At 49.7% G+C, this 22,638-nt stretch overlaps 1 protein-coding gene across 2 annotated transcripts in view; it reads right to left on the reverse strand.

Annotated features, from left to right (window-relative positions):
• CHST13 (carbohydrate sulfotransferase 13) overlaps positions 1–21,616 on the reverse strand; it is a 30,960-nt gene extending 9,344 nt beyond the window's left edge. The window contains exon 1 of one of the 2 annotated variants that reach the window (XM_027882669.1): positions 21,523–21,616. In XM_027882669.1, coding sequence (XP_027738470.1) covers positions 21,523–21,616 — 94 coding nt within the window. Of the gene's footprint in view, positions 1–11,699; positions 11,721–21,522 lie in introns of those variants that run through there. The other variant, XM_027882670.1, reaches the window with a different exon arrangement.
• Between the last annotated feature and the right edge of the window lie 1,022 nt (positions 21,617–22,638).

The following is a 22,638-nucleotide window of genomic DNA, read 5'->3' on the forward strand; positions in this document are numbered from 1 at the left end:
GATATTCCATCATGGAGGAGCTGCCAAGATCTTCCCATACTGGCTTTTCTCCTGACTTTACAGCTTGTTACTGAGGTTCCCAGATTCCACCACATGCAGTGGTAATGCTTGGAAATTTAGCATTGCCACAACTGCATCTGAAAGCAGGGACGTTGCTTAGCCAAGGCATATCAACTTTCTCAAGGGGAAAAAACATCAACCCTTGGCAGCTGCTGAATCGTTATTTGGGTAAGAAGTATCAAAACAGTGCATATCCCTGATGCAAATCCAAAATGTTTTTCACTGAGATGGGCAGAAGGAAGTATCACATTTGTCCCTTGCATGTGAGACAAGGGAATAGGAGTGATGCAGAGCAAGTGACCAAAATTCCCATGCTAAGAGACCCTGACCAGAAATCACTGAACGAGTTGAACCTGAAAGGAAGCTCACACACATTTTTGAGTCTCCTGTGCAACACATGCACTTTCCCTGGGAGCTTAGAAAGGCATCAGGCTTCCTCCCTCCTTTCCCCCTGTACCCCAGATTTTAGTGCTGTCCCATCACAACTGAAGTTATTATCTTGCAGCGTGACATTAACATACCAGCAGGATCCAAGTTTTCACTGACTTGCCAGCTCTCCTTGGAAAAGGGAACAGATTTTAAAGCTGTGACTATTTAGGTGTACTAGCTGATTGCAAAGACAGCCAGATGTGTGAGGTGAGGGAAAGACTGGATCATGCCCATTCCAGACTTCTGGAAGCACTGGTGAAAGAATTTGCTGGTTTGGCTGCAGAGACCCTTAAGAAAGGAGGGAGGTTCTTTCTCTGCAACCACAACAGCAAATCCAGTGCCTGAGTTGAAAAGTTTGGCCAGGAGACAGGATTCAGGCAGCGACAAGCCTGCTAGGCTGACATCAGCATTACCCAGGCTTTAGAAAACAGTCTGAAGGAAAGAAAACAAATAGATGTGGGTGCAACTGAAAAATAAATAAACATGTCACTTACCAAGCACAGCTCATACCCAGGCAACCTCGTCTGTGAATAAAATAAGCCATTTCTGTAGATCAAGCCTATGTGTCAGATCTTCACCCAGATAAACACAGTGCATGAGATATGACACACCACAGGAAACAACTACTTCAGTGGAAGATGAAGTTTAAAAGGTGAACTGTAAAGGATATGAGCACCTAGAAAGCAGGTGGCACTTGCATGAGAAATACGGGGCAGAGGGTAGATTTCTAGTAAAATATCTCCCAAATTGGCTTTGGGATTAATACTTAGGAAAGGACTTGACATAAAAATAGAAAGATACTGATGGCAGACAAAGCATTGAGAAAGGTTGCCATGGCAGGGAGAGACTGAAACACCAACAGGGAAAGTCCTTGACCAGGAGAGTGGAAATTTAACAGGATTTAATTTCACAATGTTGGAATTCAGTTGTGTCTTCTACTTCGCTGCTGGAAGTGGCAGGAGGTCCCAGATGCATTAGTTCTGGGCTATCAGCTGCCAGTGTGACAGCCATAAAAAAAAGGCAAATGAAGTCCAGAAATATATCAGGTGAGGTATTTGCCATAGTAGCAAAAAAAAGCATGAATACTATTATCCACAGCATTGGTGACCCTCACCTGCTGTGCACTGCCAGCTCTGCTCTCCTGGGACAAAGGCAGATCCAAAGCTGCTGAGAAGGTGCCAGGTGATCCCAGGACTTGCTGCCCCATGGGAGGCTGTAAGGGCTGGATGTGTGTGTGAGCTGAACTGGGATGTGATTATACCCTGGAAACATGCCAGCAGAGAGCGAGGGGAGGTGTTTCACATGCAGGACATCTTCATGCGCACTTGCTCAGGTGCCAGACAGGAAGAGGTTTGGAAAACCCAGACCAGAGGGAGCCAGTGGCCGAGCCAAAACAAGGAGGCATTCCAACTCATTTTGGGCTGGAGGATGAAGATTTCAGGTTACTTCCAGGCTGGACCCCAGAGCCATGAGGAGCAAAAAACTCCACTTGTGGTCTCCAATACAAAACACTGGAAAGGGTTAAACCCTGGAGGAGATGCAGTGGTCTCCAGCCAAGGGAAGTGAAGAGACAGAACATGTGCTTACACATGAGCAGGCACCCCAGAGGCCCTGAGGAGCTAATCCTGACCCCATCACTGCCTCTCGCTGCCGTCTCGCAGCCCCAGCTTCGCTTCCTGTTGTGTCTGTGCAAAATCTAAAAAAAGACAAAAAATAATTGTGGTGCCTGAAATGATCAGTGTTAATTACAGCCTGCGACTGCCAGTGGGTGAGTGTGATAGGTGCTTCTTTGTTCTGTAGGAAAACTCAGCTCTCAGGGCAGACCCTCTTGGAAGGGGATGTTCTCTCTCAGACCAAAAAAAAAGCTCTGAACTCAGAGGAGGTGCTATTATTGATGGATTCTGACTGGAACACACAAAAAGATACCGGTTATAGGAACTGTCTGCCTAGAACACATGGCATGTGTGCAGCTGAACTGCATTCATAAGAGAAGGAAGAGTTTACAGTGGGAAAAAAATTATTGTATTATCCCTTTTTATCAGAAGGGGAAACAACACCCAGAGCTCTGTGATGTAAAGGGTTTAGCACTTGCTTTAAGTCAGCCACTAGAAGAACCAGAAATTAGGACCTGAATCTCTTTGTGGGCACAGCAATGAGCTTCTCCAGACCTTGCTGACTCCTCTCCAGCACCTGTCATAGGTGATGAGTGAGTGCTGCAGGCATTGCAGTGATGGCTCAGTCATCCCTGACTGCAGAAACTCAGCCCTGCTTCGTGAAGACAGGCTCCTCACTATTAAAATACTGCACCCAAGAGACACAGAGAATGATTCTGCCATCTAATTTATGAGAGGATATTGTGACTGTGTTAGTCAAAGCCAAACCCAAGTTGCAGCCACTGGCTCCTGAATCTGTCCAATTTTCGATTTTAATATCCAAGCAGGATGAAAAAAAAACAGAGAAGGAAAAAGAAAATAGAGCTTGGCAGCAGCAGTGATGGATCCAGACTGTTCCTTCAGTCTGAGCTCAGTTTTCCCTCCAGGTTTGATAGCAAAGCCTGGGACATGCAGCTGGACACAACAACTGTATGAGGATGGTCCAGGGCATGGCAGTCAAGAAATCCCACATGGAAGCAGCAGTCAAACCCCTGGGCAGTGGCCAGTGGTCCACGTGAAAAGCCCTGCTTGGAAGGATCAGACGTATTGGGTCAAAGAGCGCCATCTCAATAAAGCAGTCTAATTCTTGGTAAGTCTGGCTTTTATGCTTGGGCTCCTAATGGTGGAGGACACATTTCATTAATTTCTGCCTAAGCACAAGATCTGGTTGTTGTTTGTTTGTTTTGTTTGTTTTTTTCAAAGACAGATACTTTTCAAAACAAGGATGATGTGGGAATCCAAACATCAAAATTCTACAGAGAACTCCAGATACACTGGCTTAATGCTGGGGAAAGCAGTGACCTCTCTGATGTAAAAAATGACCAAATAAGTGACCATTTGCTTTCTCACATGCTATGCTTGGTTGTGAAGAACTGTGGTAATTTTGTCACTCACAGAGCTTAGGGAGAACCTCTGGGAATTAAAACCAAAGCTCATTCCTATTTTAATTCTTACTTAGAGGTTTTGATTTGGAAATGGAAATTTTTAGCTCCTCCAAAATCAAATCAAATTTTTGACTTCAAAGAGGCAATCAAATCTCCTTAGATTCTTGTGACTGCTGATTTTTACTGCAATTAGAAAGTCAAGGATATAGACAAAAGAGGCTGAATTAAAATGCTTAAGAAAGGAAAAGAAATCCAACAGAGCCACATGATTGATTTGCTTAAATGAATCCTTCAGCTTTGTGAATTCAGACACAAACACCTCCACTGGGGAGCTGCAAGTGTAAGGAGATGTAAGTGCCAAGGCTCATCCAGGTGTTTGCACCCAGAATGCTCAGAGGCAGTGGGCAGCATCCATGCCCCATTCTGGCAGGTAAACTGGCAGCAGAGCACATACATGAGTAAGAACTTTGGGGAGAGAGAACATGTTATGGGGAACAGAAATATTCAGACAACCACAAGCAATAGCAAGAAGTAGCCAGCCCTGTGGAGAAGAACCAGAAGAGACGTTTTCTGGTCTTTTCTCCCTGTGTCTCCCACACAAAGTATTGCTCCACAAGAAGAGGAAAGCTCAGATATCAACCTGTGACAGCCCCCACTTTGCACAACATCCACATAGCAGCGAACAGATCCCTTTGGAGCAACCACTGTGCTTGACCTCTTTTGTTCATCCTGGGGCTGTGCCAGCAAGTGGTGAGCATGAAGAGTGATGGAAGGGAGCTGGCATCAACTCACAAACTCTGTAACTAACATTTACAATACAAACTAACATTTACAATACAAACACACATTTCTTGTTCCAGACCAACATTCTCTGCAGCTCAGGAAATGCCCCTGTGGCCCTTCCCACCTTTCCTCCTCTTGTCATGGTGTTTTTCTCTCCAGTTACGGCTCGTTCAGTGCGTTCTGCCTCATGACAATGTCCTCTTGCAGAAGCTCAGCACAGACACAGGGAATCACCTGTTCCCATGAGCAAGTCAGGAGTGGGTGTCTCTCCTGTGCAGGCGGTTATGTGGACACAGGTAGCAGGTTGCCACCTCACACAGCCCTGTGCAGTTTGGTCACAGACAGACCCACCTCTGGCCGCCTCCAGTATTTTCCTGGCTGATGAACAAGCCAGCAATATTTAATCCAGGCTATTCCTGACAGCCCACCCTCAGCTCTGCAGGCCAAGCCTCAGCGAGGGCTGGCTGCTCTGCCTGACGCTCTGCTGAGGTAGAGGCGGCACAGAGTCTGTTGGAGATGTCTGTCTCGGCTCACTTGTTAGGGAAAGGGAATAATTTTCCATTCCCTATCAGACCTTTCCCCTGTCAGCTCCTCCTGTTGCCTTACAGCAGACTGACAGGCTGGAGCATCCTGGGGAGCAGCAGGGACCTTTGCCTCACTTGCTCCAGAGTGTTTTGAGACATTAGAGCAGAGCAAGGGGCAGGACACCTCTGAACTGATTAGCTGTGGATGGCTGAAAGAACTGCACAGGAGCCCATGCAGTCACACCAGGGCCCAATTAAGGTCCTGATTCTGTACGTTTCTCCCTGGAGAAACGGGCAGGGGGAGCTGCAGGACCTCCAAGGAGAACCCAAGGTCTGTAGCTGGTTGTACCCCTGCAAGGGTCCTGGAGCAGGTCCTTCCCAGATAACCTGACCAGGCTAATGTAGCTTATCAAAAGGGCAGGACTGTCACCTTTGGGATTCTGCTTCCTTGAACAGATCAGCAGGCAGGCACATCCCTGTGCCCTGTAAAACTATCCATCACATGATTTAGTGGCATTCCTCCATGTCACCAGCTGAGCCACAACCCTCAGGCACTGGCATGGCACCAGGAAGCTCAACTACCCTCTGAAATCACTGAATAAGTGTCTTTAACCAGCACTGCCTCCTAACTCTCAGGATAAGAAACTGCCTCAGGTAGCTTGGGTTTGGGTCATACAACTCTATTTTCAAGCATAGTCACCACCTCAATGTTGTTGGCCTGATTATACCCCATGGCAAATGCCCATCTCCAGCCACATGTCACCTCTCACAAGGACAGTCCCAGAACCATAGACAACCAAAATATGTCTGTTCTCACAAGGCTGGGGAGCAAAACATACATATAAGCCTGAAGCTCATCTGCTTGTCCATCAGAGGGCTTAACAAAGGGTATTTAATTTCTCTTACCACTACAAGACTGCTGCTATGAGTTTGTATAATGCACTTTCCAAATGGCACCCACATGACACAGAGGGCTGGAAAACAGAGATCTGATCACTTTGGGCCTGAGCAACAGATCATTGGATGTTTTGGTTCAGGTGGTCCAGCACATCCTTGTTTAAAGGCCCTGCTGAATCAGCCAAATGCAGGATTGTGCCCTGAGAGACCCCAGTACCAGCAGCCCAGCCTGGGGGGACTGCTCCCCATGGGAAGGCAGAAGGCCCCTTTGGTGGTTCATATGGTCCTGACTTAATGATCTTTCATTCAGCAGAAATTAAACTGAGTGACTTGAACTTGGCTGGATCAGACCGAGTCCCAGCAGCATGTGGATGCTTGAAAGCTTAGCTCAGGCTTTTTTCCCAGCACTGCACATTTTCTCCCATCCCCCCCTAGACCTTTTGAAACAGCCAAACCAAGTAATTAACCCCTCCCTTCCCTGCCTCACCTCACCTCCCACCACTTAAAATCTGTGGAGAACTAAACAGAGATGTGTTGGAGGAGGTTATCCACAAAGCTAGGGAAAAACCACAAGCAAAGCAGCTCAGGGCGAACCTGAGCGAGGCAAGACAGGACATGCACATGAGGAGGTTTGCACAGAGAACCAGCCCACGTACAACAGGCACAGTGAGCTGCAGCAGGGAAAGACAAATCATTTCTCCCATCAGCTCGGAGGGGGGAACCTGCATGTCTGCATATGGTGGGTTTGCAGCACCCAAACAACTGGGGGTCACTTGGAAGTGATGTTTTAGCCACCATAATAAAGTACCATTTCAGGGCAAGATGACAGAGGGGTGCAGAAGAGGGATGAAGGCTGCACAGCGGTCCACAACCTTCCTCCTCTCCAGTACCTGGCTAAAACATGTCTCACTGCTGTGGAGCCAATGGAGGGGCCCTACCAGCCTCTATCATGCAGACCTTCCTTCCCTGAAAATCTCTCCCTTTTCCCCAAATGACTCTTGTTTTTCTGGGGAGCTACTTAAGGCCAACTCCAAACAGCCACAGATGGCTCTGGAAGGGTGATGGGGCACCCCATTCCCAGAACCTATTTTCACCCCACATCTCTGCTGACAAAGCACCCCCAGTACCTCCTTCCCAGCCAGGTTCCTCAGAAGAGGCTCCACGGGCAGTGAGGTGACACAGCTCACTTGACATGAGGAGGCACAGCTGCACAAACCTCTTAGCCAAGAGGGAAATGGGGGATTTTCCAAACTCCACCAAATGCATATGCTAAATAGCTACTATCCCCTGGGACAAACCCTTCTGCAATATTTTCTGCCCCAAGCCACACAGTTCCTACACACACAGGGATGTGGAAGTATTTGGGATCCCCAGAGCTCACCATTACAAGGTGTGCATGGGCAAGATGTCCAAGATTACATCCTCTGGGAAGGAGAAGAAAGAGGGTGTCACGTCCTAAAAATAACACCCTTGTTTTCAGCAATTACCCCCTTGCAGCTTCTTCAGTCCCAGGGCTGTGTGGCACAACTGGGTGGCAATGGCAGCCAGGCTCCCTGGCACTGCTGACATTCTTCCTCTAGCCAAGAAATACACTCCAAAAGGGGACAAAGAGTCACTGTTTTACATGGGATAACTCGACTGGACGGCACTGCCTTTAACAGGAGAAGTCATTCACTCCTCCAGGGAGCCCTTCTGGTTGGAAGGCAGCAGTCCATGGGCAAGAGAGGCACAAGGGGAGTGTTGCCTCCAGGAAATGTTAATACAGGGTGTGGATGAAGGTCCTAAGCTATTCTCTATGGAAAGTCGTGGATGGGAAGAGCCACGCAGAGGGGTGAGTACATGTCCTGCTCTCGTTCCAGCCAGACAGGGAACAGTCAGACCCGCCAGAAGCAGCAGTGGTTGTGGTGAATGTCTGGCGGTGGAAACACAAGGCCCCAGGGAACTGAAGCGGGACCAAAAATCCAAGCACACCTGCCTCCACCTGTGCAAAAGATCCCTGACATCTGTGCACAGTAATCCACTGCCTGCATCCCTGTACCCAGGGCTCATGGGACTGGAGTGCTTTTGTCATGCTGCATAGGGGGACGGAGAAGCAGCAGAGCTGCATCACTGTTTTGTCTGATACTGGGGCACTTATCCCACTCACACTGCAAATTACTCACAGCACAGAGCCCTCACACAGAAATCTGAGGGCAGACAGGCATATGGAGAGCCCAGGAGCCCCAGGCATATTAAATACTCTCACATGGTTTCCAGCCTGAAAAAGGCAGATGGATGTTCCCTGCTTCCTTGAAGTGGGGTTGCAGCACCCCTTCTTCATGACTGTCACCTACCCATAACCATTTCCTTGCTCACTGGCTCACACCAGATGAAATAAAACTGCAAACAGCAGACATGGGGCACTGGCCTCCAGTACAAAGTGCCTCTGGCACCAAGTGCCACCAGACTTCAGGTTTCTCTGTCTGGATTCAGCTCAACACAACCACATTGACTTTCATTGGAAAATGCCTCAGCCCAGTCTCTCAAGTCCTGCAGCAACCTTTGTAGGGCAGGCAATTCCCGTGTGCCAAGAACGGCGGCAGACGCCTCCTGACCAGCTGGTGTGAGAGGCAGCAGCTTCACAGCTGACCCGACCTCCTTCCCAGCCACAATCTGGGACTGTCCCCCTTGTCACCAACTTTTCAGTATCTTCTCTTCTAGCTTGAACATGTCCTGGCTAAGACCCTTGCCAAGAATCACACCCCAAGAGAGCCTTGTGACAGGTCACATATGGGGCTGGCACTGCCACTACTACAGAAACGTGACAATTGGACCTATTTCACATCACCACTCCCTTCTCCCCTGAAAGGATCCAGAGAACGTCTCTCCAAGGGGCAACTCCTCCATTCTCACTCCTCAGGGTCTGCTGTGCCTTTGGCACAGTTCATGGCTGGAAACAGGACCCTGGGAGAGATCAATCCCTGCTGCACCACAGCCTGCGTGTCCTACTCCGCACCACGTGGGACGGGAGGAAGGCAGCAGTCCAATGTTCAGAGCTATTTGGATATTTGTCCAAACCACTAAAAAAGAGGGATCTGTGCTGAAAGCGCTCCAAAGAAACATAGCAAGCACTGCTGGCAATGTCATCTCCACTGTCCACTTCTATTAATGCTCTTACAGGTTTAGCAGGAACTGGAAGGCATGGAGCTGACTTTTCACCATCTGAGGCGTGCAAACGCTCCCAGATGAGATGAGTGTGACCCTTCGTCCCCCACCAGTGCCCTACAGAGAGGCACTTCCCAGCAGGCTGCTGGAGCACTTGCCTGGCAAAAGAGACAATGGAGTCATTCGTGTGTGTTTTGCTCCACGTGCCTGGCCAACAAACCCATCCCACAGAGCTTCATATTTGCAGTGCACACTCAGCATTCTGCAGCTAACAGGGGCTGAGAGACGATTCAGAGCTGATGATTTGCAGCCAACTCTGCTTCCATTTGCTGTACACCATGGCTCAGACAGCAGCCACAGAGGTGGCTGCGAGGTTTGAAGGGGTGTCATCGGATGGATGTTTTTTTAAGCTGCTACAAAAAGAACATTAAACTCCTGACATGAGACTGAGTCTCAACATCCTGCACTAGTTGAGATTTCTACTGCATATCACACACACTGGGAAGGAAAATAATTACCTTTCTAACCTAATTTTTTTTACCCTTTTTTTTTTTTTCCCCTAACAGGAGGCTGCTCAGCCTTTAACTGCCTGGAAGAGATTTCTGAAACCTGAAATCCCTGATCTGTCCATGCTTCAGCCAGATGACTGCTGTTCAGGGAATGCTGGCTGTACTCAAGCCAATGCAGGGACTGGCAGCCACTGGTTCAAGAAGTGACTGTGATTCAGAGATCTGGCTTCTGGACACGCTTTGAAACCATTTGAGCATTACTCTTGATGTTCAAGATCCTGGGAGGTTTACTTAGGAAGAAGATATTGCCATTTCCATTAGGAAGATATTAAAATTACATAAGGAAACTCATTATTTTCTATAAAGCCTCAGTAAATCTCTTTCCTCTCCTGACTCCCACTTTCTCACATAGCTTTCTTTGCCTTTACGTTTCTAAAGATAATTTTTCCTCATTTCTCGCCAATGACACCTCTTGGAACATCACAGTGTCACCAGCCATACCCAGGCACATGGACTGCCACAGTTGGCCCTTAGCTGTGTGGCTCCCTCCTCCCCAGAGGTGGGGATGGCTTAGGCTCTGTTTTCCAAGGAAGATCTTCTTATACCCATTTAGTCAACTTGAGTCAAGGATCAGCCAGGGAACCTCTAATCAAGTGATGGAGAATGGTGACAGTTATTGGATTAGCTCACAATAAATCATGCAGAAAGGGAAAGAAAGAATCCAGCTGCTTCTAGGAAGCTGCCAAATACCCCAGCATCATCTGTGGAGACGTATTAGGAACAGAGCCAACAGCAGCTGGTCTGGACACTCCGTCCCATTCAGTGCTTCGTCTTAAACCCTCATGTCTCCTCAGCAGCAGGAGGCTCTAGTCACCTGCTATCAGCCTGAGGCAGATGCCAGGAAGGTTTAATAGAAGGATCAAAGGCATTAGAGGTGGAGGGATGTATTTTGCTGGGACAATGTCCCTAGCTCTCTGCTGTCACAGGACTGCAATTAGGATCTTTATAGGAAACATAAAATTAATAATATCCAGCAAGAATACGGCCTCTGTGAGCAAATAAAGTACCTGTGCATAAGTACTATACAATCTTCTGTTTCCAAATGGTTAATTCCTCATATAAACCAAGCTAGAAGCTTTCCAAGAGCAATTTCTCTTCCCCATTATGCCTGTCACTCTCCTGGCCCCAGTTGGCTGCTTGCGTTTATAATGCAAGCCTGGAATGCCAGCATTTCCATTCCTTGTCAATACTCCCCCTCTGCAGCCTGCTGCCCACAGGAACTGCAGAAGAAGGGCTTGCACTGGCAGTGCTAAGGCAGGGGTCCTTGCTGGGGTGCACAGGGGCTGATTTTCTATGGGCAAGGCTGCATCAGAGACCCACCTCTCCCTGCACACCCACACGAGGTGGTTGTGTCCATAGCCCCTCAGGCTCCCATCACTGGGCAGGCTCTGGCAATCCACAGCTGCTCACACAGCACCGTGGACCTACCAAGCCAAGAGACCATCTGCACCAGCCTGCTGCCTTCTGCTCGGCTGCTGAGGCCACGGCAGGCCAGGGTGCGGGAGACCAGGCTGGACTTGCTCAAAACCTGCCCACAGGCAGGTCTGGTCTGTGCAGATGCTGTTTGTGTCCTCTGCACACAGGCTACCTGCACTCATACAACAAAGAGAAGCCTTGATGAGTAGGTTTGAAGCCATCTCGCCAGTGCTAAGCATCAGGGATTGATGAGAGCCTCAACAAGCCGATATTGGAAAAAATGCACACTCAGCACTTTTTACAGGGAATGAGCAAGCTCTGATGGGGACCTCAGGAAGAAGGGAACTATGAGGCTTGCACCTACACCACTCAGCAGCATCAGTAGGTGCAAAACTCCACCAGCGTCAACTCAGCCTTGTTTCAGTCTCACAGTGCCTGTGTCTGCTGATCCTATTAAGCTAAAAGGAAATCAATCTCCCTGATTCCGCCAGAAGTAAACTTGGAAAAGACCCAGCTGTGAATATGCTACCCCTGTACCCTTGCCAAAAGGAAGGGGCTGGCTCTGTGCAGGGCTGAACTCGCTGCCTCTTCCTGCCATGGGGAGATCAGGCTGTGCAGAGATGCTCCCTGTGGCCAGACAAGGTAGGCAGAGCCACACACTTGTACAAATGAGGATGGGGAATTGCTGAGAAGCTTCTAACCTCCAGTTAGTTGGTGCTGATTTCCCCGGTCCCTGCCTTGAAGAAAGCCCTGTGGAACAGGGCAGCCAGCCCCAGAGACACCCACACCCCCCAGCTCCAAACAAACATCACCTTTGAACATCATGTCAATATTACCCACCTTCCTGCAAGGTCAGTGAAGTAACATCTGGCCAGAGAGCAGGCTTGGATCAGGTTCCACATCAGCAGTGAGGCTGCAAATTCACAGGGAGTGAGAGCACTGCAAGGGACGCCTCAAACCTGCTGTTGCTGCTCCCTCCCTGGAAGAGCTGGGAAAGCAGCCAGGAGATAGAGGGCTATAAATCAAGTGGCATTTACATGGAGAAGGAAAAGCTGTGACCACTGTTGTGACAGGAGGCCAGGACTCATGGCCTCGGTGTCCCTCTACACCACAGGTGACAAAGCTGATGGGAAGGGACCCATGGGCCATGACATGCCCTGTGCACTGATGTGAATATCCAAAACATTCAATGGCACATCTCCACACACAAGTACCATGGGTAGGGATGCCAGCACCTGCCCATCTGCCATGCACAGGCTAGAGCCTTGCTGATCTGTCACTCGAGCCACTGCAGAGACAGTGACACCCTCAGAGGCCCTTTCGGGGAGAAAGCAGCTTCAAGTCCCATTGGATAATGCTCTGAGGGAGTCTATGAAAATTAAGTCCACTTACAAAAATGCTGGATCTCACCAGAATCAGGTATTTCTCCAGCACAGCAGGTCTCGGCACCCGTGGTCAGCACAGTTTGCGTACACGGCCACATAACAGACTCATCCGAGCACGACACCAGACACAGATCTGGGGCAGTGTGGTTTGCAGCATCTCCCAGCTGCAGAACCTGCTTCACAATGTGACACACTGTCAGACAGAGCAGGGAACACTGAATGCCTTTGTCACGCATTGCCCCAGTGTATCAGGGATCCTTGATAAGGTGGGGAGAGCAGGACATGCTAACAGAGAGGGAGACAAACAGGGCTCAAAGGAACAAGGTTGGGCTGTCTACAGGGTTGGGAATGGTTGGTGCTTGGAGAGCCCAGCTGTAGAGGTGAGGAAGCTCTCGCTGCTGTTCAGGGAAGGACCTGAGAAAGCACGGACAGCACGAGCAACTGGGACAGAAAGAGTCGCACCCTCAAAAACAGGGTCTCAACCATTTTTAATGCTGAACGGTGATTTCAGTCTTGACACAGAGCTGCCAAAGGATGTGGGTTATGTGGCCAGGCCTTCCTGCATTGGTAGACAGTGATGAGACACCTCAGCTGCAGATGTAGCTGCCAAACGTGAGAGTGATGGAGCTGCTGCAGTCCTAACCAGCAAGGAGAAACCCTGCTTTCTTCTCCCAGGAAAGACCAACTCCCAGCTCTTCCCAGCCAAATTCCCATCAGTCTGCCTGCCCATAAATTTACAACTGTTTATCTAATCAAAGCTCATCCAGATATTAAGAGCTCAGGGGCACAATGGGGAAAACAGGAGGAGGCAGGGCAGACAGCCTGTTTCTGCAACAGGCTGCAGGAATTCACCACTGGCTGGTTCAAGGCTGGGCAACTCCATGCCCTGAAGCTAAACGTGTTCAGTGCCATCCCAGCAAGCTAAAGGGAATATATTTGTGCAAGGAGCTCTGAGAAAAGGATCACCAGATCTAGAAACAAAATTCAGGCAGATCTTTGCCTCTGAGCCTTCAAAATGTGGGGGCTGGAAAAGGTTACAAGGCAGGGACCTTCAGAAAGCACATTGACCTCAGGCATCCCGGTAAGGGCTGCTGCAAAGGGTCTGGGAAAAAAAATGAAACCCGCTCAGTAGCATTCAAAACTGCTAGTGGAGAACTCAGCTTCCCTCCCTCTTCCCCTTCCTCTGTCCACCAGCAGCCAGCATAAAGATGTTCCCACATTCACAGGTCCTGCCAGGCTGGCAGGTCAGCAGGACAGCACCAGCTCTCGCTCTTCACCAGCTTCTCATACTGAAAGCCCATACTTTAGGCAGCTGCCAGGTCAAGTCACAGCAATGGCTGGGGCTGATGCTGAGATCAACTTGATAACTGCAGGGGAGTGTGTGTGCACAGGGTAGGGTGTGTGTTTGCTTTTTGCAATCACTGTCCAGTCTGCAGGGCTCAGACTGAAAGCACATTTAGGGCCCTACAGTACTCTGACAGATTCAGCCCAGTGAGAGGGGAGCAGAGATTTGAGGTCTGTTAAATGGTGTGGTGACAGTGGAGGATGTTAGCCACTGCAGGTTTCTCTGGCTACTGGGTCTCCTTGGCTTGCTCAGCTCCTTGCAGAGGGGAATTGGCACTGCTGGAACCAACTGTGCTGCCTCCTACAAAGTCTGTAGATGTCCCATGGCCTGGCTGGTGCTGCTGCAGCCCCCTTTTGCTGACCAGCCAGCACACCACATCTCCTGACAGCATGAGCCTTGCAGTGGCACTGTTGGGTACGGTTTCTGCACAGGATCCAAGTCATATAGAGTCTTTTCTCAAACTGTGTCCTTTGGCTCCCCTTCCCTTCCCTGCTCTCATGCCACACCGCATGCTCCCTCAGAGCATCATGCTCTCCTTCCAACATAATAAACAAAGCATCATCTCTGCTCCCCAGCCCATTAAAACTATAGGAGAAACAAAATCAAACCACATGTCCTAGTGCTACCTCCTACAATGGGTGATCTCCTGTGAAGGTCATGGTGGAAGAGTTTATCCAAGCAGTGGCCACTCTTCCCACATTTGCTCATGTACAGCTTTAGACTGAGACTGAAATTTTGGCTTCCCAGTGGAAGCCATGGGCAATTGGGAAATGGAGAACAGAGCAAGTCTAGGCTGCAGAAGAGACATTTGGGGGTTGAACCCTATGTATCAGAGCTCTACAAGTGACTTTACTGGATAATTTACTGGAGTGACATGGACTACAGACCTGCAACAGAGCAAAACTGAGATACCCAGAAGAAACCACAACAGCCAGTCTTCAAGCAAGGACCTCAGCATCTGGAGATGAGCATCAGGGATGAGGGACAACCTCATAGAGCAGCAGGATCTGTAAGGTGCATTTAGCAATACCTCCCACCATCCAGCCCTGCTGGAAGGATTTTACTGCCAAGGGGGCAGTTGTATCTGAAGAAAGGAAAAATTAAAAGACCCATGTGAATCAGTGGGGAAACTGCAGAGGGCTTGTGGTTGAATATAGATCTGTGCCATAGTTGCAGATCCAGACAGGAAACAGAGGCAGAGTGTCCCAGTTTACAATACTGCAAGCTCTGCAGGTACAGGTAATGTATGGGACAGAGCAGACTGGTCTGAACTGGGCAGCATAGGCTGTGACTATGGGGTTCAACTCTCCACTGACACCAGTCACTGCCTTCCATCCATGAATAATTTTACCAGGAGAAAAAAGTACCCCCCAGCTCTTAGGGTAGCTTCATTTGTCCCTGTTTTCAGCACCAGTGCAAGCTGTGCCACACAGGCAGGAGCAAGGCATGGCAACGTTAAATCCAGGCCTTTCAGGCCACTGGAGCTACTTGGTGAGATGTTTCCCCCTTCTCAGACTGCTAACAGTCCCTAATTGCTTTTTAACAAGGAAAGTTTTGGGCTTTTGCCTAGCTGAGCCTCAAAGCCTCCATGTAAAACAACCCCTCTTGGCCCCACAGAGGTATTTGGGGAGTTAATATCTTCTTTGGGTACTCAGCTCCAAGGGGAAATACTGGGAGTTAAGTACCTAATGCCTTTGTAGTTTCTTGGCTTCTGATATGGAGTCCTGGGAAAGACAGCTGTGTTTGCACTGGAATGAAGATGGAGGGTTTGTCATGCTCTCCATTAAGATCCTTGCAGGAAGCAAGGACCAAGAAAGAAAACCCGACATGTAACCTCAGCAGCTCCAGGAGTGTCCTGGCCACTGCCTGAGCACTCCCAGCATCAGGCCTGACTGACCATCACCTGCACCAACACAGGCAAAAGTCCTACTGTTGATATTTTTGTGGAGTTCTTATTGCAGGATAAATAGTAGTGCTGGAGTTCTGTGAGTGGGGGCAAAACACAGGTGCGACGTCCTGCCAGAGAGAAAGAGCCAGGCTGGGATGCCAGAGGGCTGCAGGACCAGCAGAGGTTGGATCCAACTGGCAGAGCCACTAAGACACGAATCTCTCCTGCAGGGACAGAGTTAACTCCAGGCGTGCTAAGCCCACTCCTTCCCCCTCCAAAACCTCTCTCGCGTATCAGAGATTCTCAGGAAACTGCAGAAAGCCAAGAAGGACTAGAGAAAGCATTCCTCATGAGGAGCCTGGCCCTCGGGAGCAGATGGGCTTCATTACTGCCCTGTTCTCAGCATCGGACCGGGTGGATTTTTCTACCATGATGGGTCACAGTTACAGCACTTCATGTCTTCTTCAAACATGGCACATCTGAGGGCTTCTAGCCTGTGTTGCCTGACATCCTGGCTGACAAACACTGCTGTACTGTGAGCACTGGCTCCTCAAAGGGCAGCAGCTGCATCCTGGGCATCACAGCACTGTGACTGGGAATCTGAGCTGGGCAAAACTACTCCATGGCAAAAACAAATAAAATAAAAGAAAAATCCACACCATCTGAGGGTGTCTTAGATTTGTCATCCCTGCTTGTGCTTGCACCCTTAGCCAGGGTGAAGGCAGAGCAGCCCTCCTTATCTGGAAGGCTGAGGACATGTGTCAGCCAGCTGGACGCATGACCCAGTCTCAGGGAGTGTTTGCTGGCTGACCCACACTCACATCCCAAGGCAGTGTCTGAATTTCAGCCTGAAAATACCTTTAAACAATGGGGAGGAACTGAGGACTAAAATAGGCTCTTTCCTGTTCTGAAAAAAACCTTGTTTTGCAAGGGTCTGCTAATATTTAAGCATGTATTTATCTCCATTCAGGCCAGGTCTAGGTGCACTTGTAGGTTAAGGGACTTGGGCCCTGCAGGACCTCAGTCAAAACACTTATCAAACCTATAACCTCTATCCGTCTATGATCTCTACAATAATTTGTATACCCCTAAACAGAAAAATCTTTAGGCACAAGGATGGAGCTGACTGAGATTTCACAAGAGCAACCACAGATTTGGATGACAGCTCAAAAAACTTGAAAGACAAGATCTGGAGCCATGAGAATTGAGTTTCTCCAGGACCTGCTGGTACTGAGAGACGTTTGGCTGGGCAACTGAGAGCACCTGAAAACTGGCAGAGTGGTGGCAGCAAGTGTCTTCCATTATTCACTTTGGCACATCAGAGGGCTAACAATCACACAACGAGACAGTTTCCTGAAGCCTCTGATACCTGCTACATGTGTTGGTGTGGCTTCTGGCATTGCTGCTGCTCATCCTCCTGTAACACCTCAATCCTTGGCTCTTGGGATGGTGAAGTGGCACCTCCACTCCAGGAGAGGCTGCAGAAGGCTTTGTTCTATCAGTGCCCAGAGGAGGTCAACTGATTGATGCAGGGGCAGATGAGGATGGAGAGAGGGACCTTACTGCTTTCTCACTCTGAATCCTTTTTGGAGCAGTATCACAACCTTGACACTACTACAGTCTGGTATCTCTCCTTGTGAAAGAGTCAGACCAAAGGCTGAGTATGTCTCACCTACAAAGCCCCGTGATATTCAACAGCTCATGCTGACAGCAGGTTGTGAAACAACACGGGGAGTGCAGAAGCCAACATTAAACAAATGCTGCTAAAAAGACCTAAGAAACAACAGCTGGATGCTGCAGATGGGCAGAACCAGAGCAGAAATAAAGGAGTGCTTTCAGATTGATGGCCTTTCCTTCTTTCTTACTGGAGAAAACCTGCCAGCTCTCTGGATGTCAGTACAATTTCCCTACTCACGGTTTCCCTAAAGACGTACCATTGAGGTGCCCCCACAGCACTAGTCTGCAGAAATCTCAGATGCAGATGAACGCAGGGCTTTAGCACTTGCCACTCACCTCCCTCTACCTCCTTTTGCTGTTCCCCCTTCTCTCTACCCTACATCTGTACTAGCAGAGTCATCCCAGCTCCCCCACTGTCACTAAAATCTGTGTGGTGCCCCTGAGAACAGCAGTGATCAAAACTCTGATGTAGACAAGGATCGGCAGCCTCCATTATCTCCTGCTGTGCCAGCCTAGATGTGCTGCCCCCAGAGTGAGATGGAACAGTGTTCTGGGAACCCCATTGCTTATTCTCACCTCTGTGCAGAAAATGTACAGTGTGCAGAAGTCAGCACAGTTAATAGTACACTATTCCTGAAGGAAACAGCAGAGGAAGATCAACTCAGAAGACAGATGACAATCATGCCAATGCCAGGTGGGATCTCCTGGATTGCTGTGGGGTGACACCAATACAGCCAAAGCCTCCTGATCGCCCTCATCATTCCCTGAACCAAGCTGAGATGTCATGAGGTTTGCCCAGGAGCTGAGCATACCTGCCCATACCACCAGCCCAGATGCAGGAGGGCTGGAGATGCTGCAAGGTAACTGCTCCACCTAAACCCTGGAACTACACATTGTGGCAGTGTTTGGAAACTCCTGTGGCCAGCGTGCTCGACACCACTTCAATACCTTCCTGAAACGCAGACATCCTGCCCTTGGCCATGTGTCTGTGAGCCTGGAGTGAGACAGCCAAAGGTCAACAGGACAGACAGGTCATCACCGACTTGAACCGAGCAAGAGACAGTCCACAGGCACAGCTGCACCCCAGGGCCAGGGGAGAGACTACAGCCCATGTCTGCTCACTGGTACAGCCACTGGCAAGGAAAGGCAACAAAAAGCAACCAGTGCCACAAAGTCAGGGCACACTCAAGCACATAAGCCCACACACGGCTGCTCTCCCTGTGGAGCACCAAGACTTGTCCCAGCTCTCCTGAGTGCCAGCGAGGTTGGCAAACACACCGAGCCCATTTCTGCCTCCAGGGAGGTACAACGGGGAATTCTGCCACCGACTTCAGTACAAACAAATTCAGCCCAGCACCAAAATAACCAACTCAGCAGCATTTAGGAGCAGAGTTATTTCAGCACAGCCTGGCGTGTGGGTGTTCCTGAGGCAGAACAAGAAAGCTTTATTTTAGCACAGCCACGGAGCTCAGCACAGACCACTCCGGTGCGCAACTGCCCGAACAGAGTTACAAGTGGGCAATGCAAATGGAAGAGTTAATTCCTGCTCCCCACACTGAGTGAGCCATTAGCACTCCCAAACTTAAAGGTTCCTGATTACATTATCTTTCTTCCCATGTATTCCTTGTCCTGGTCCCCAGATAGTTTGGTCTCTATGTGCTGTTAGCAAGGATTAATTCAGCATATTACATGTAATGGGCTGTGGGTGGCCCAGGAAAGGCAACCTCCTCAATCCTGCTAATGATGGAGAAAAGATCTGACTGCTCCTGGGGGAAACTCACAGCATTGCTGATTTTTTCTACCATATTTCTTCATTATTATATGGAAACCAAATGACACCAGACAACTAGAACTCCAAATAATCTCAAGGCAACTATCACTTCAAAGATGACACTTTTGTTTGCAAATTGTTTACCTATTATTGTAACTTGTAACTTCTAAAATTCAAGTAATTGGCCTCGGTTTGCTTTCCTTTGGGATAAAAAGAAATTGAAACAACCTTTAGCTTGCTTCTTTTCTATACATGGTAATGACCTTTCCTCTGCTAGTGTGAGTTTTTCACTGAACTGAACAGGAAAGGAAAAACTGTAAACTGAGAGATAATAAGGGAAAGAAATGGCACAAAAATGAAGGCTGGACCCAGGGAGAAAACTATGTGGCTAGAAACTAAGCAGATTTTAGAGAACATGAATATCACTTAAACTCACCTCTTTTGTGAACCTTAAGGGGCAAATCACCACCCTCACAAATGGGCTCCCACTACATGGTTCCAGTAGCTGGGGATCCCTATCCCAGATCTATCACCATCTACAAGTTTCAAAAATCACACTTGCCCCATATGAAGGAACAGATTTGCAGGGTATTGCAATTCCTAAAGCCCCAGCTATCCAGCACTTCTCAAGGGAGCACTCCAGACCCAAAATCCCTCAAACCCCTTGTGAGATGCCATCACCATTACTGTCACCTGGTTTTCTCTACCTTTCACAGACTTTCCTTTCATGGAATATGCTGAGTTGGAAGGGACCCACAAGGATCATCAAGTCCAACCCTTAGCCCTGCACAGGACCATCCCCAAGAGTCACACCATATGCCCGAGAGCATCATCCAAACGCTTCTTGAACTCTGTCAGCCTTGGCGCTGTGACCACTGCCCTGGGGAGCCTGTTCCAGTGCCTGACCACCCTCTGGGGGAAGAACTTTTTCTAATATCCAATCTAAACCTCCCCTGACACAACTTCAGGCCATTCCCTCAGATCCTGTCACTGGTCACCACAGAGAGATCAGTGCCTGCCCCTCCTCTTACCGTCATGAGGAAGTTGTAACTGCAATGAGGTCTCCCCTCAGTCCCCTCTCATGGCTTCCCCATTGCCCTCCTTTGAACATTCTCTAAGAGTTAATATCTTCCTTACACTGTGGTGCACAAAACTGCCACAGTGTTCAAGGTGAGGCTGCCCCAGCGCAGAGCAGAGCAGGACAATCCCCTCCCTTGCCCGGCTGGAGATGCTTGGCCTGATGCCCCCCAGGACACGTTTGGCCCTCCTGGCTGCTCAGGGCACTGCTGACTCACCCAACTTTCCTCACGGGAACTCTGTGAAACAGAGTTGAGATCAGGCAAAGGATTAAAATCAACTCAGCACAGAAAGTTCTGCTGACGTAGACCTGCAGAAGTCCCTTTTTGAAAAACAGTCCTGAAAAGACCCACATTTTCCAGTCAGATGCTAGAAAGAGTATCCAGTATAAAACACAATCATCTCTCCATTAGGAGCCCTGAAGGTTAAAGCTGCTTCAGCACTGCACTTTTTACTGAGCAGTTCCAACATAAAATTAAGATGCATAAATTATTTCTTCTAAAATAAGTTACTAAGGAATACAATACTGATTGCAGTCTTCTGGGATTTCTGAATTCATTTGACAAACTTCACATGCTCATCTAGAAATAACAAATGCTTGCTGAAACCCAACTCCTTTTCAATCTTGCTCAGCCAACAAGTTATGTCTTTTTTTTATTCTTAGTGAAAAAAACACATTAAAGTGATGGAGCAGCCCCTATAAAAGGAAAAATCACATTTCATTTAGTCCACACTGATAAAATTCCATTAACGTTTCAGTCAAATCAGTCTTCTGAATTTTAAGATGCAACTTTAAAGGCCCCATTGATGGATTGCTGCTGTACTCAGGAAACATTAGTACATTGTTAAAACGGCAGGAATTACCCAACAACGTCTCTAAGGAAAGAGGAGCTAATTTCCCCAAAAGAGCAAAAATCGGGCAGGGAAATAAATTACCCCTCCAGTACAAAACTGTTTATATTTTAGTTCTGAATTGTTTCCCATTGTGGAAGAAATTTTTAAGAGCGGACGCTAGAGAAGTCCCTTGAGCCATTCTAACCGATTCCCAAGGAATTTCAGTGACCGCGGGTGTAAGTGGGCACTTGTGGGACGGGGTAGCTCCCCTTTCCCGTCCCAACCCCGGCACAGCCTCGGCAGGGCTGCACGAAGCCGAGCAGTTTCATGCCCCGCAGGGGCACGGAATGGGACATCCCCCCGAAAGAAGGCAGCTTGAGAAAATGACACGGGAGTTTCGCTGCGGAACAGCATCGCCGGGACGGTACCGCCGCTCACACGCTGCGGGCGAGCGCAGCGGCGAAGTTCAATGGTCCCAGCCGAGGGATGTGCAACCCCCGGCGAGTTCACCCCAACTTCAACCCGCCGGCGGACCGGCCGCCTCTCGCCGACCCCCGAAGGCTTCCAGGAGCAAAGCGCTGCCCGCCGTGCGGGGCTCCCCGGCCCCGCTCCGCCCGCACCCTCCCCTGCACCCTCCGCTGCACCCGCCGGGAGTCCCGCCGAGAGCGCGGCGCCCCCGGACCCACCTGGGCTGAGGCTGCTCTGGAAGTAGAAGAGGACGAGCAGGAACGAGCCGAGGCCGGCGGCCAGCGCCAGCCGCGCCGCCAGGCTCCGCCGCATCCTCGGCCGCGGCCGGGCGGCGCAGCGCCCGCGGCCAGGGCCGGCCGAGCCCCGCCGAGCCCCGCGGCCCCGCCGCCCCGGGCGCCGCTCCCGCCCCGCCCCGCTCCGCTCCCGGGGCCCCCGCTCCGCTCCCGCCGCCGGCAGGAAGTGACACGAGGCGGCTCAGCCGCGGGAAGGGGAACTTCGCCCCCCGAGTGCCCCGCTGGGCTCGCCCCGTCCAGCCCCGCCGCGGGGCGGGGGCCGGGGGTGCGGGGCTGGGGCGGGGGGGGTTTCCTCGCCCGGTGCCGCGTCCGCTCCCTGCCAGCGCTCGGGAGTGCGCACTTCCCTGCCGAGCTCCCGTCACGGCTTTAAAACTCCCCGAGGGGAAGGGAAGAGTCGCTGATGTGCTGGCAGGCTCGGGAGTTTCCTGATGACTTTTCTCAGCACGGTCAGTGCTTCGTAAGCACGGCAAAGTTTCATGGCCTTAAAATACACCTCTTCTTCATTTTGAATATTTTGTTTGGCTACCCCCCGGCCCTGCAGACTTTTACTGAAAGCAATAATAGTTCTGACTAATTCTACCTCAAGCAATAAATTTCTATAGAAGGAGGACATCATTTTCTACTACTCTCGCCATGTTTTTGGAAAGCAGGAGTGCAAAGTTCTCTTACTGCATCCTCTATCCCCCAGGCTCTGTAATCACAGGCAGAACCAGCCCTGAGCTTATGTTGCCCCAGTTTTGAAATAGCAGTAATGCTCTTCACCCAGCTCTGTAAAACACTCGAGATCTACTCAAAAGCCACCTGCCAAATTAGAGAGCCAGGCTGAGAGCTGGATTCCCACTGACAACACTCATTCCCTGCTTCTCTTCAGCCCCCAAACACTTAACGTTAAGAAAAAAGAGGACAGCTCAAGGAGGAGCCCTTGGGAACGATAAAGAAAGCCTGGGTGTGTGCACATGCTGGGCTTCATTCTGCCCTCATTTAGGGCAGAGTAAACCAGGAGGAGAAATTCATTGCAGTGAAGGAGGCTGAAATGAAGTT

Source organism: Empidonax traillii, unplaced genomic scaffold (genome assembly GCF_003031625.1).
Source record: "Empidonax traillii isolate 1590-97213 ecotype Southwest subspecies unplaced genomic scaffold, ASM303162v1 scaffold109:size1658292, whole genome shotgun sequence".
In the NCBI taxonomy this organism is placed as follows: Eukaryota; Metazoa; Chordata; class Aves; order Passeriformes; family Tyrannidae; genus Empidonax; species Empidonax traillii.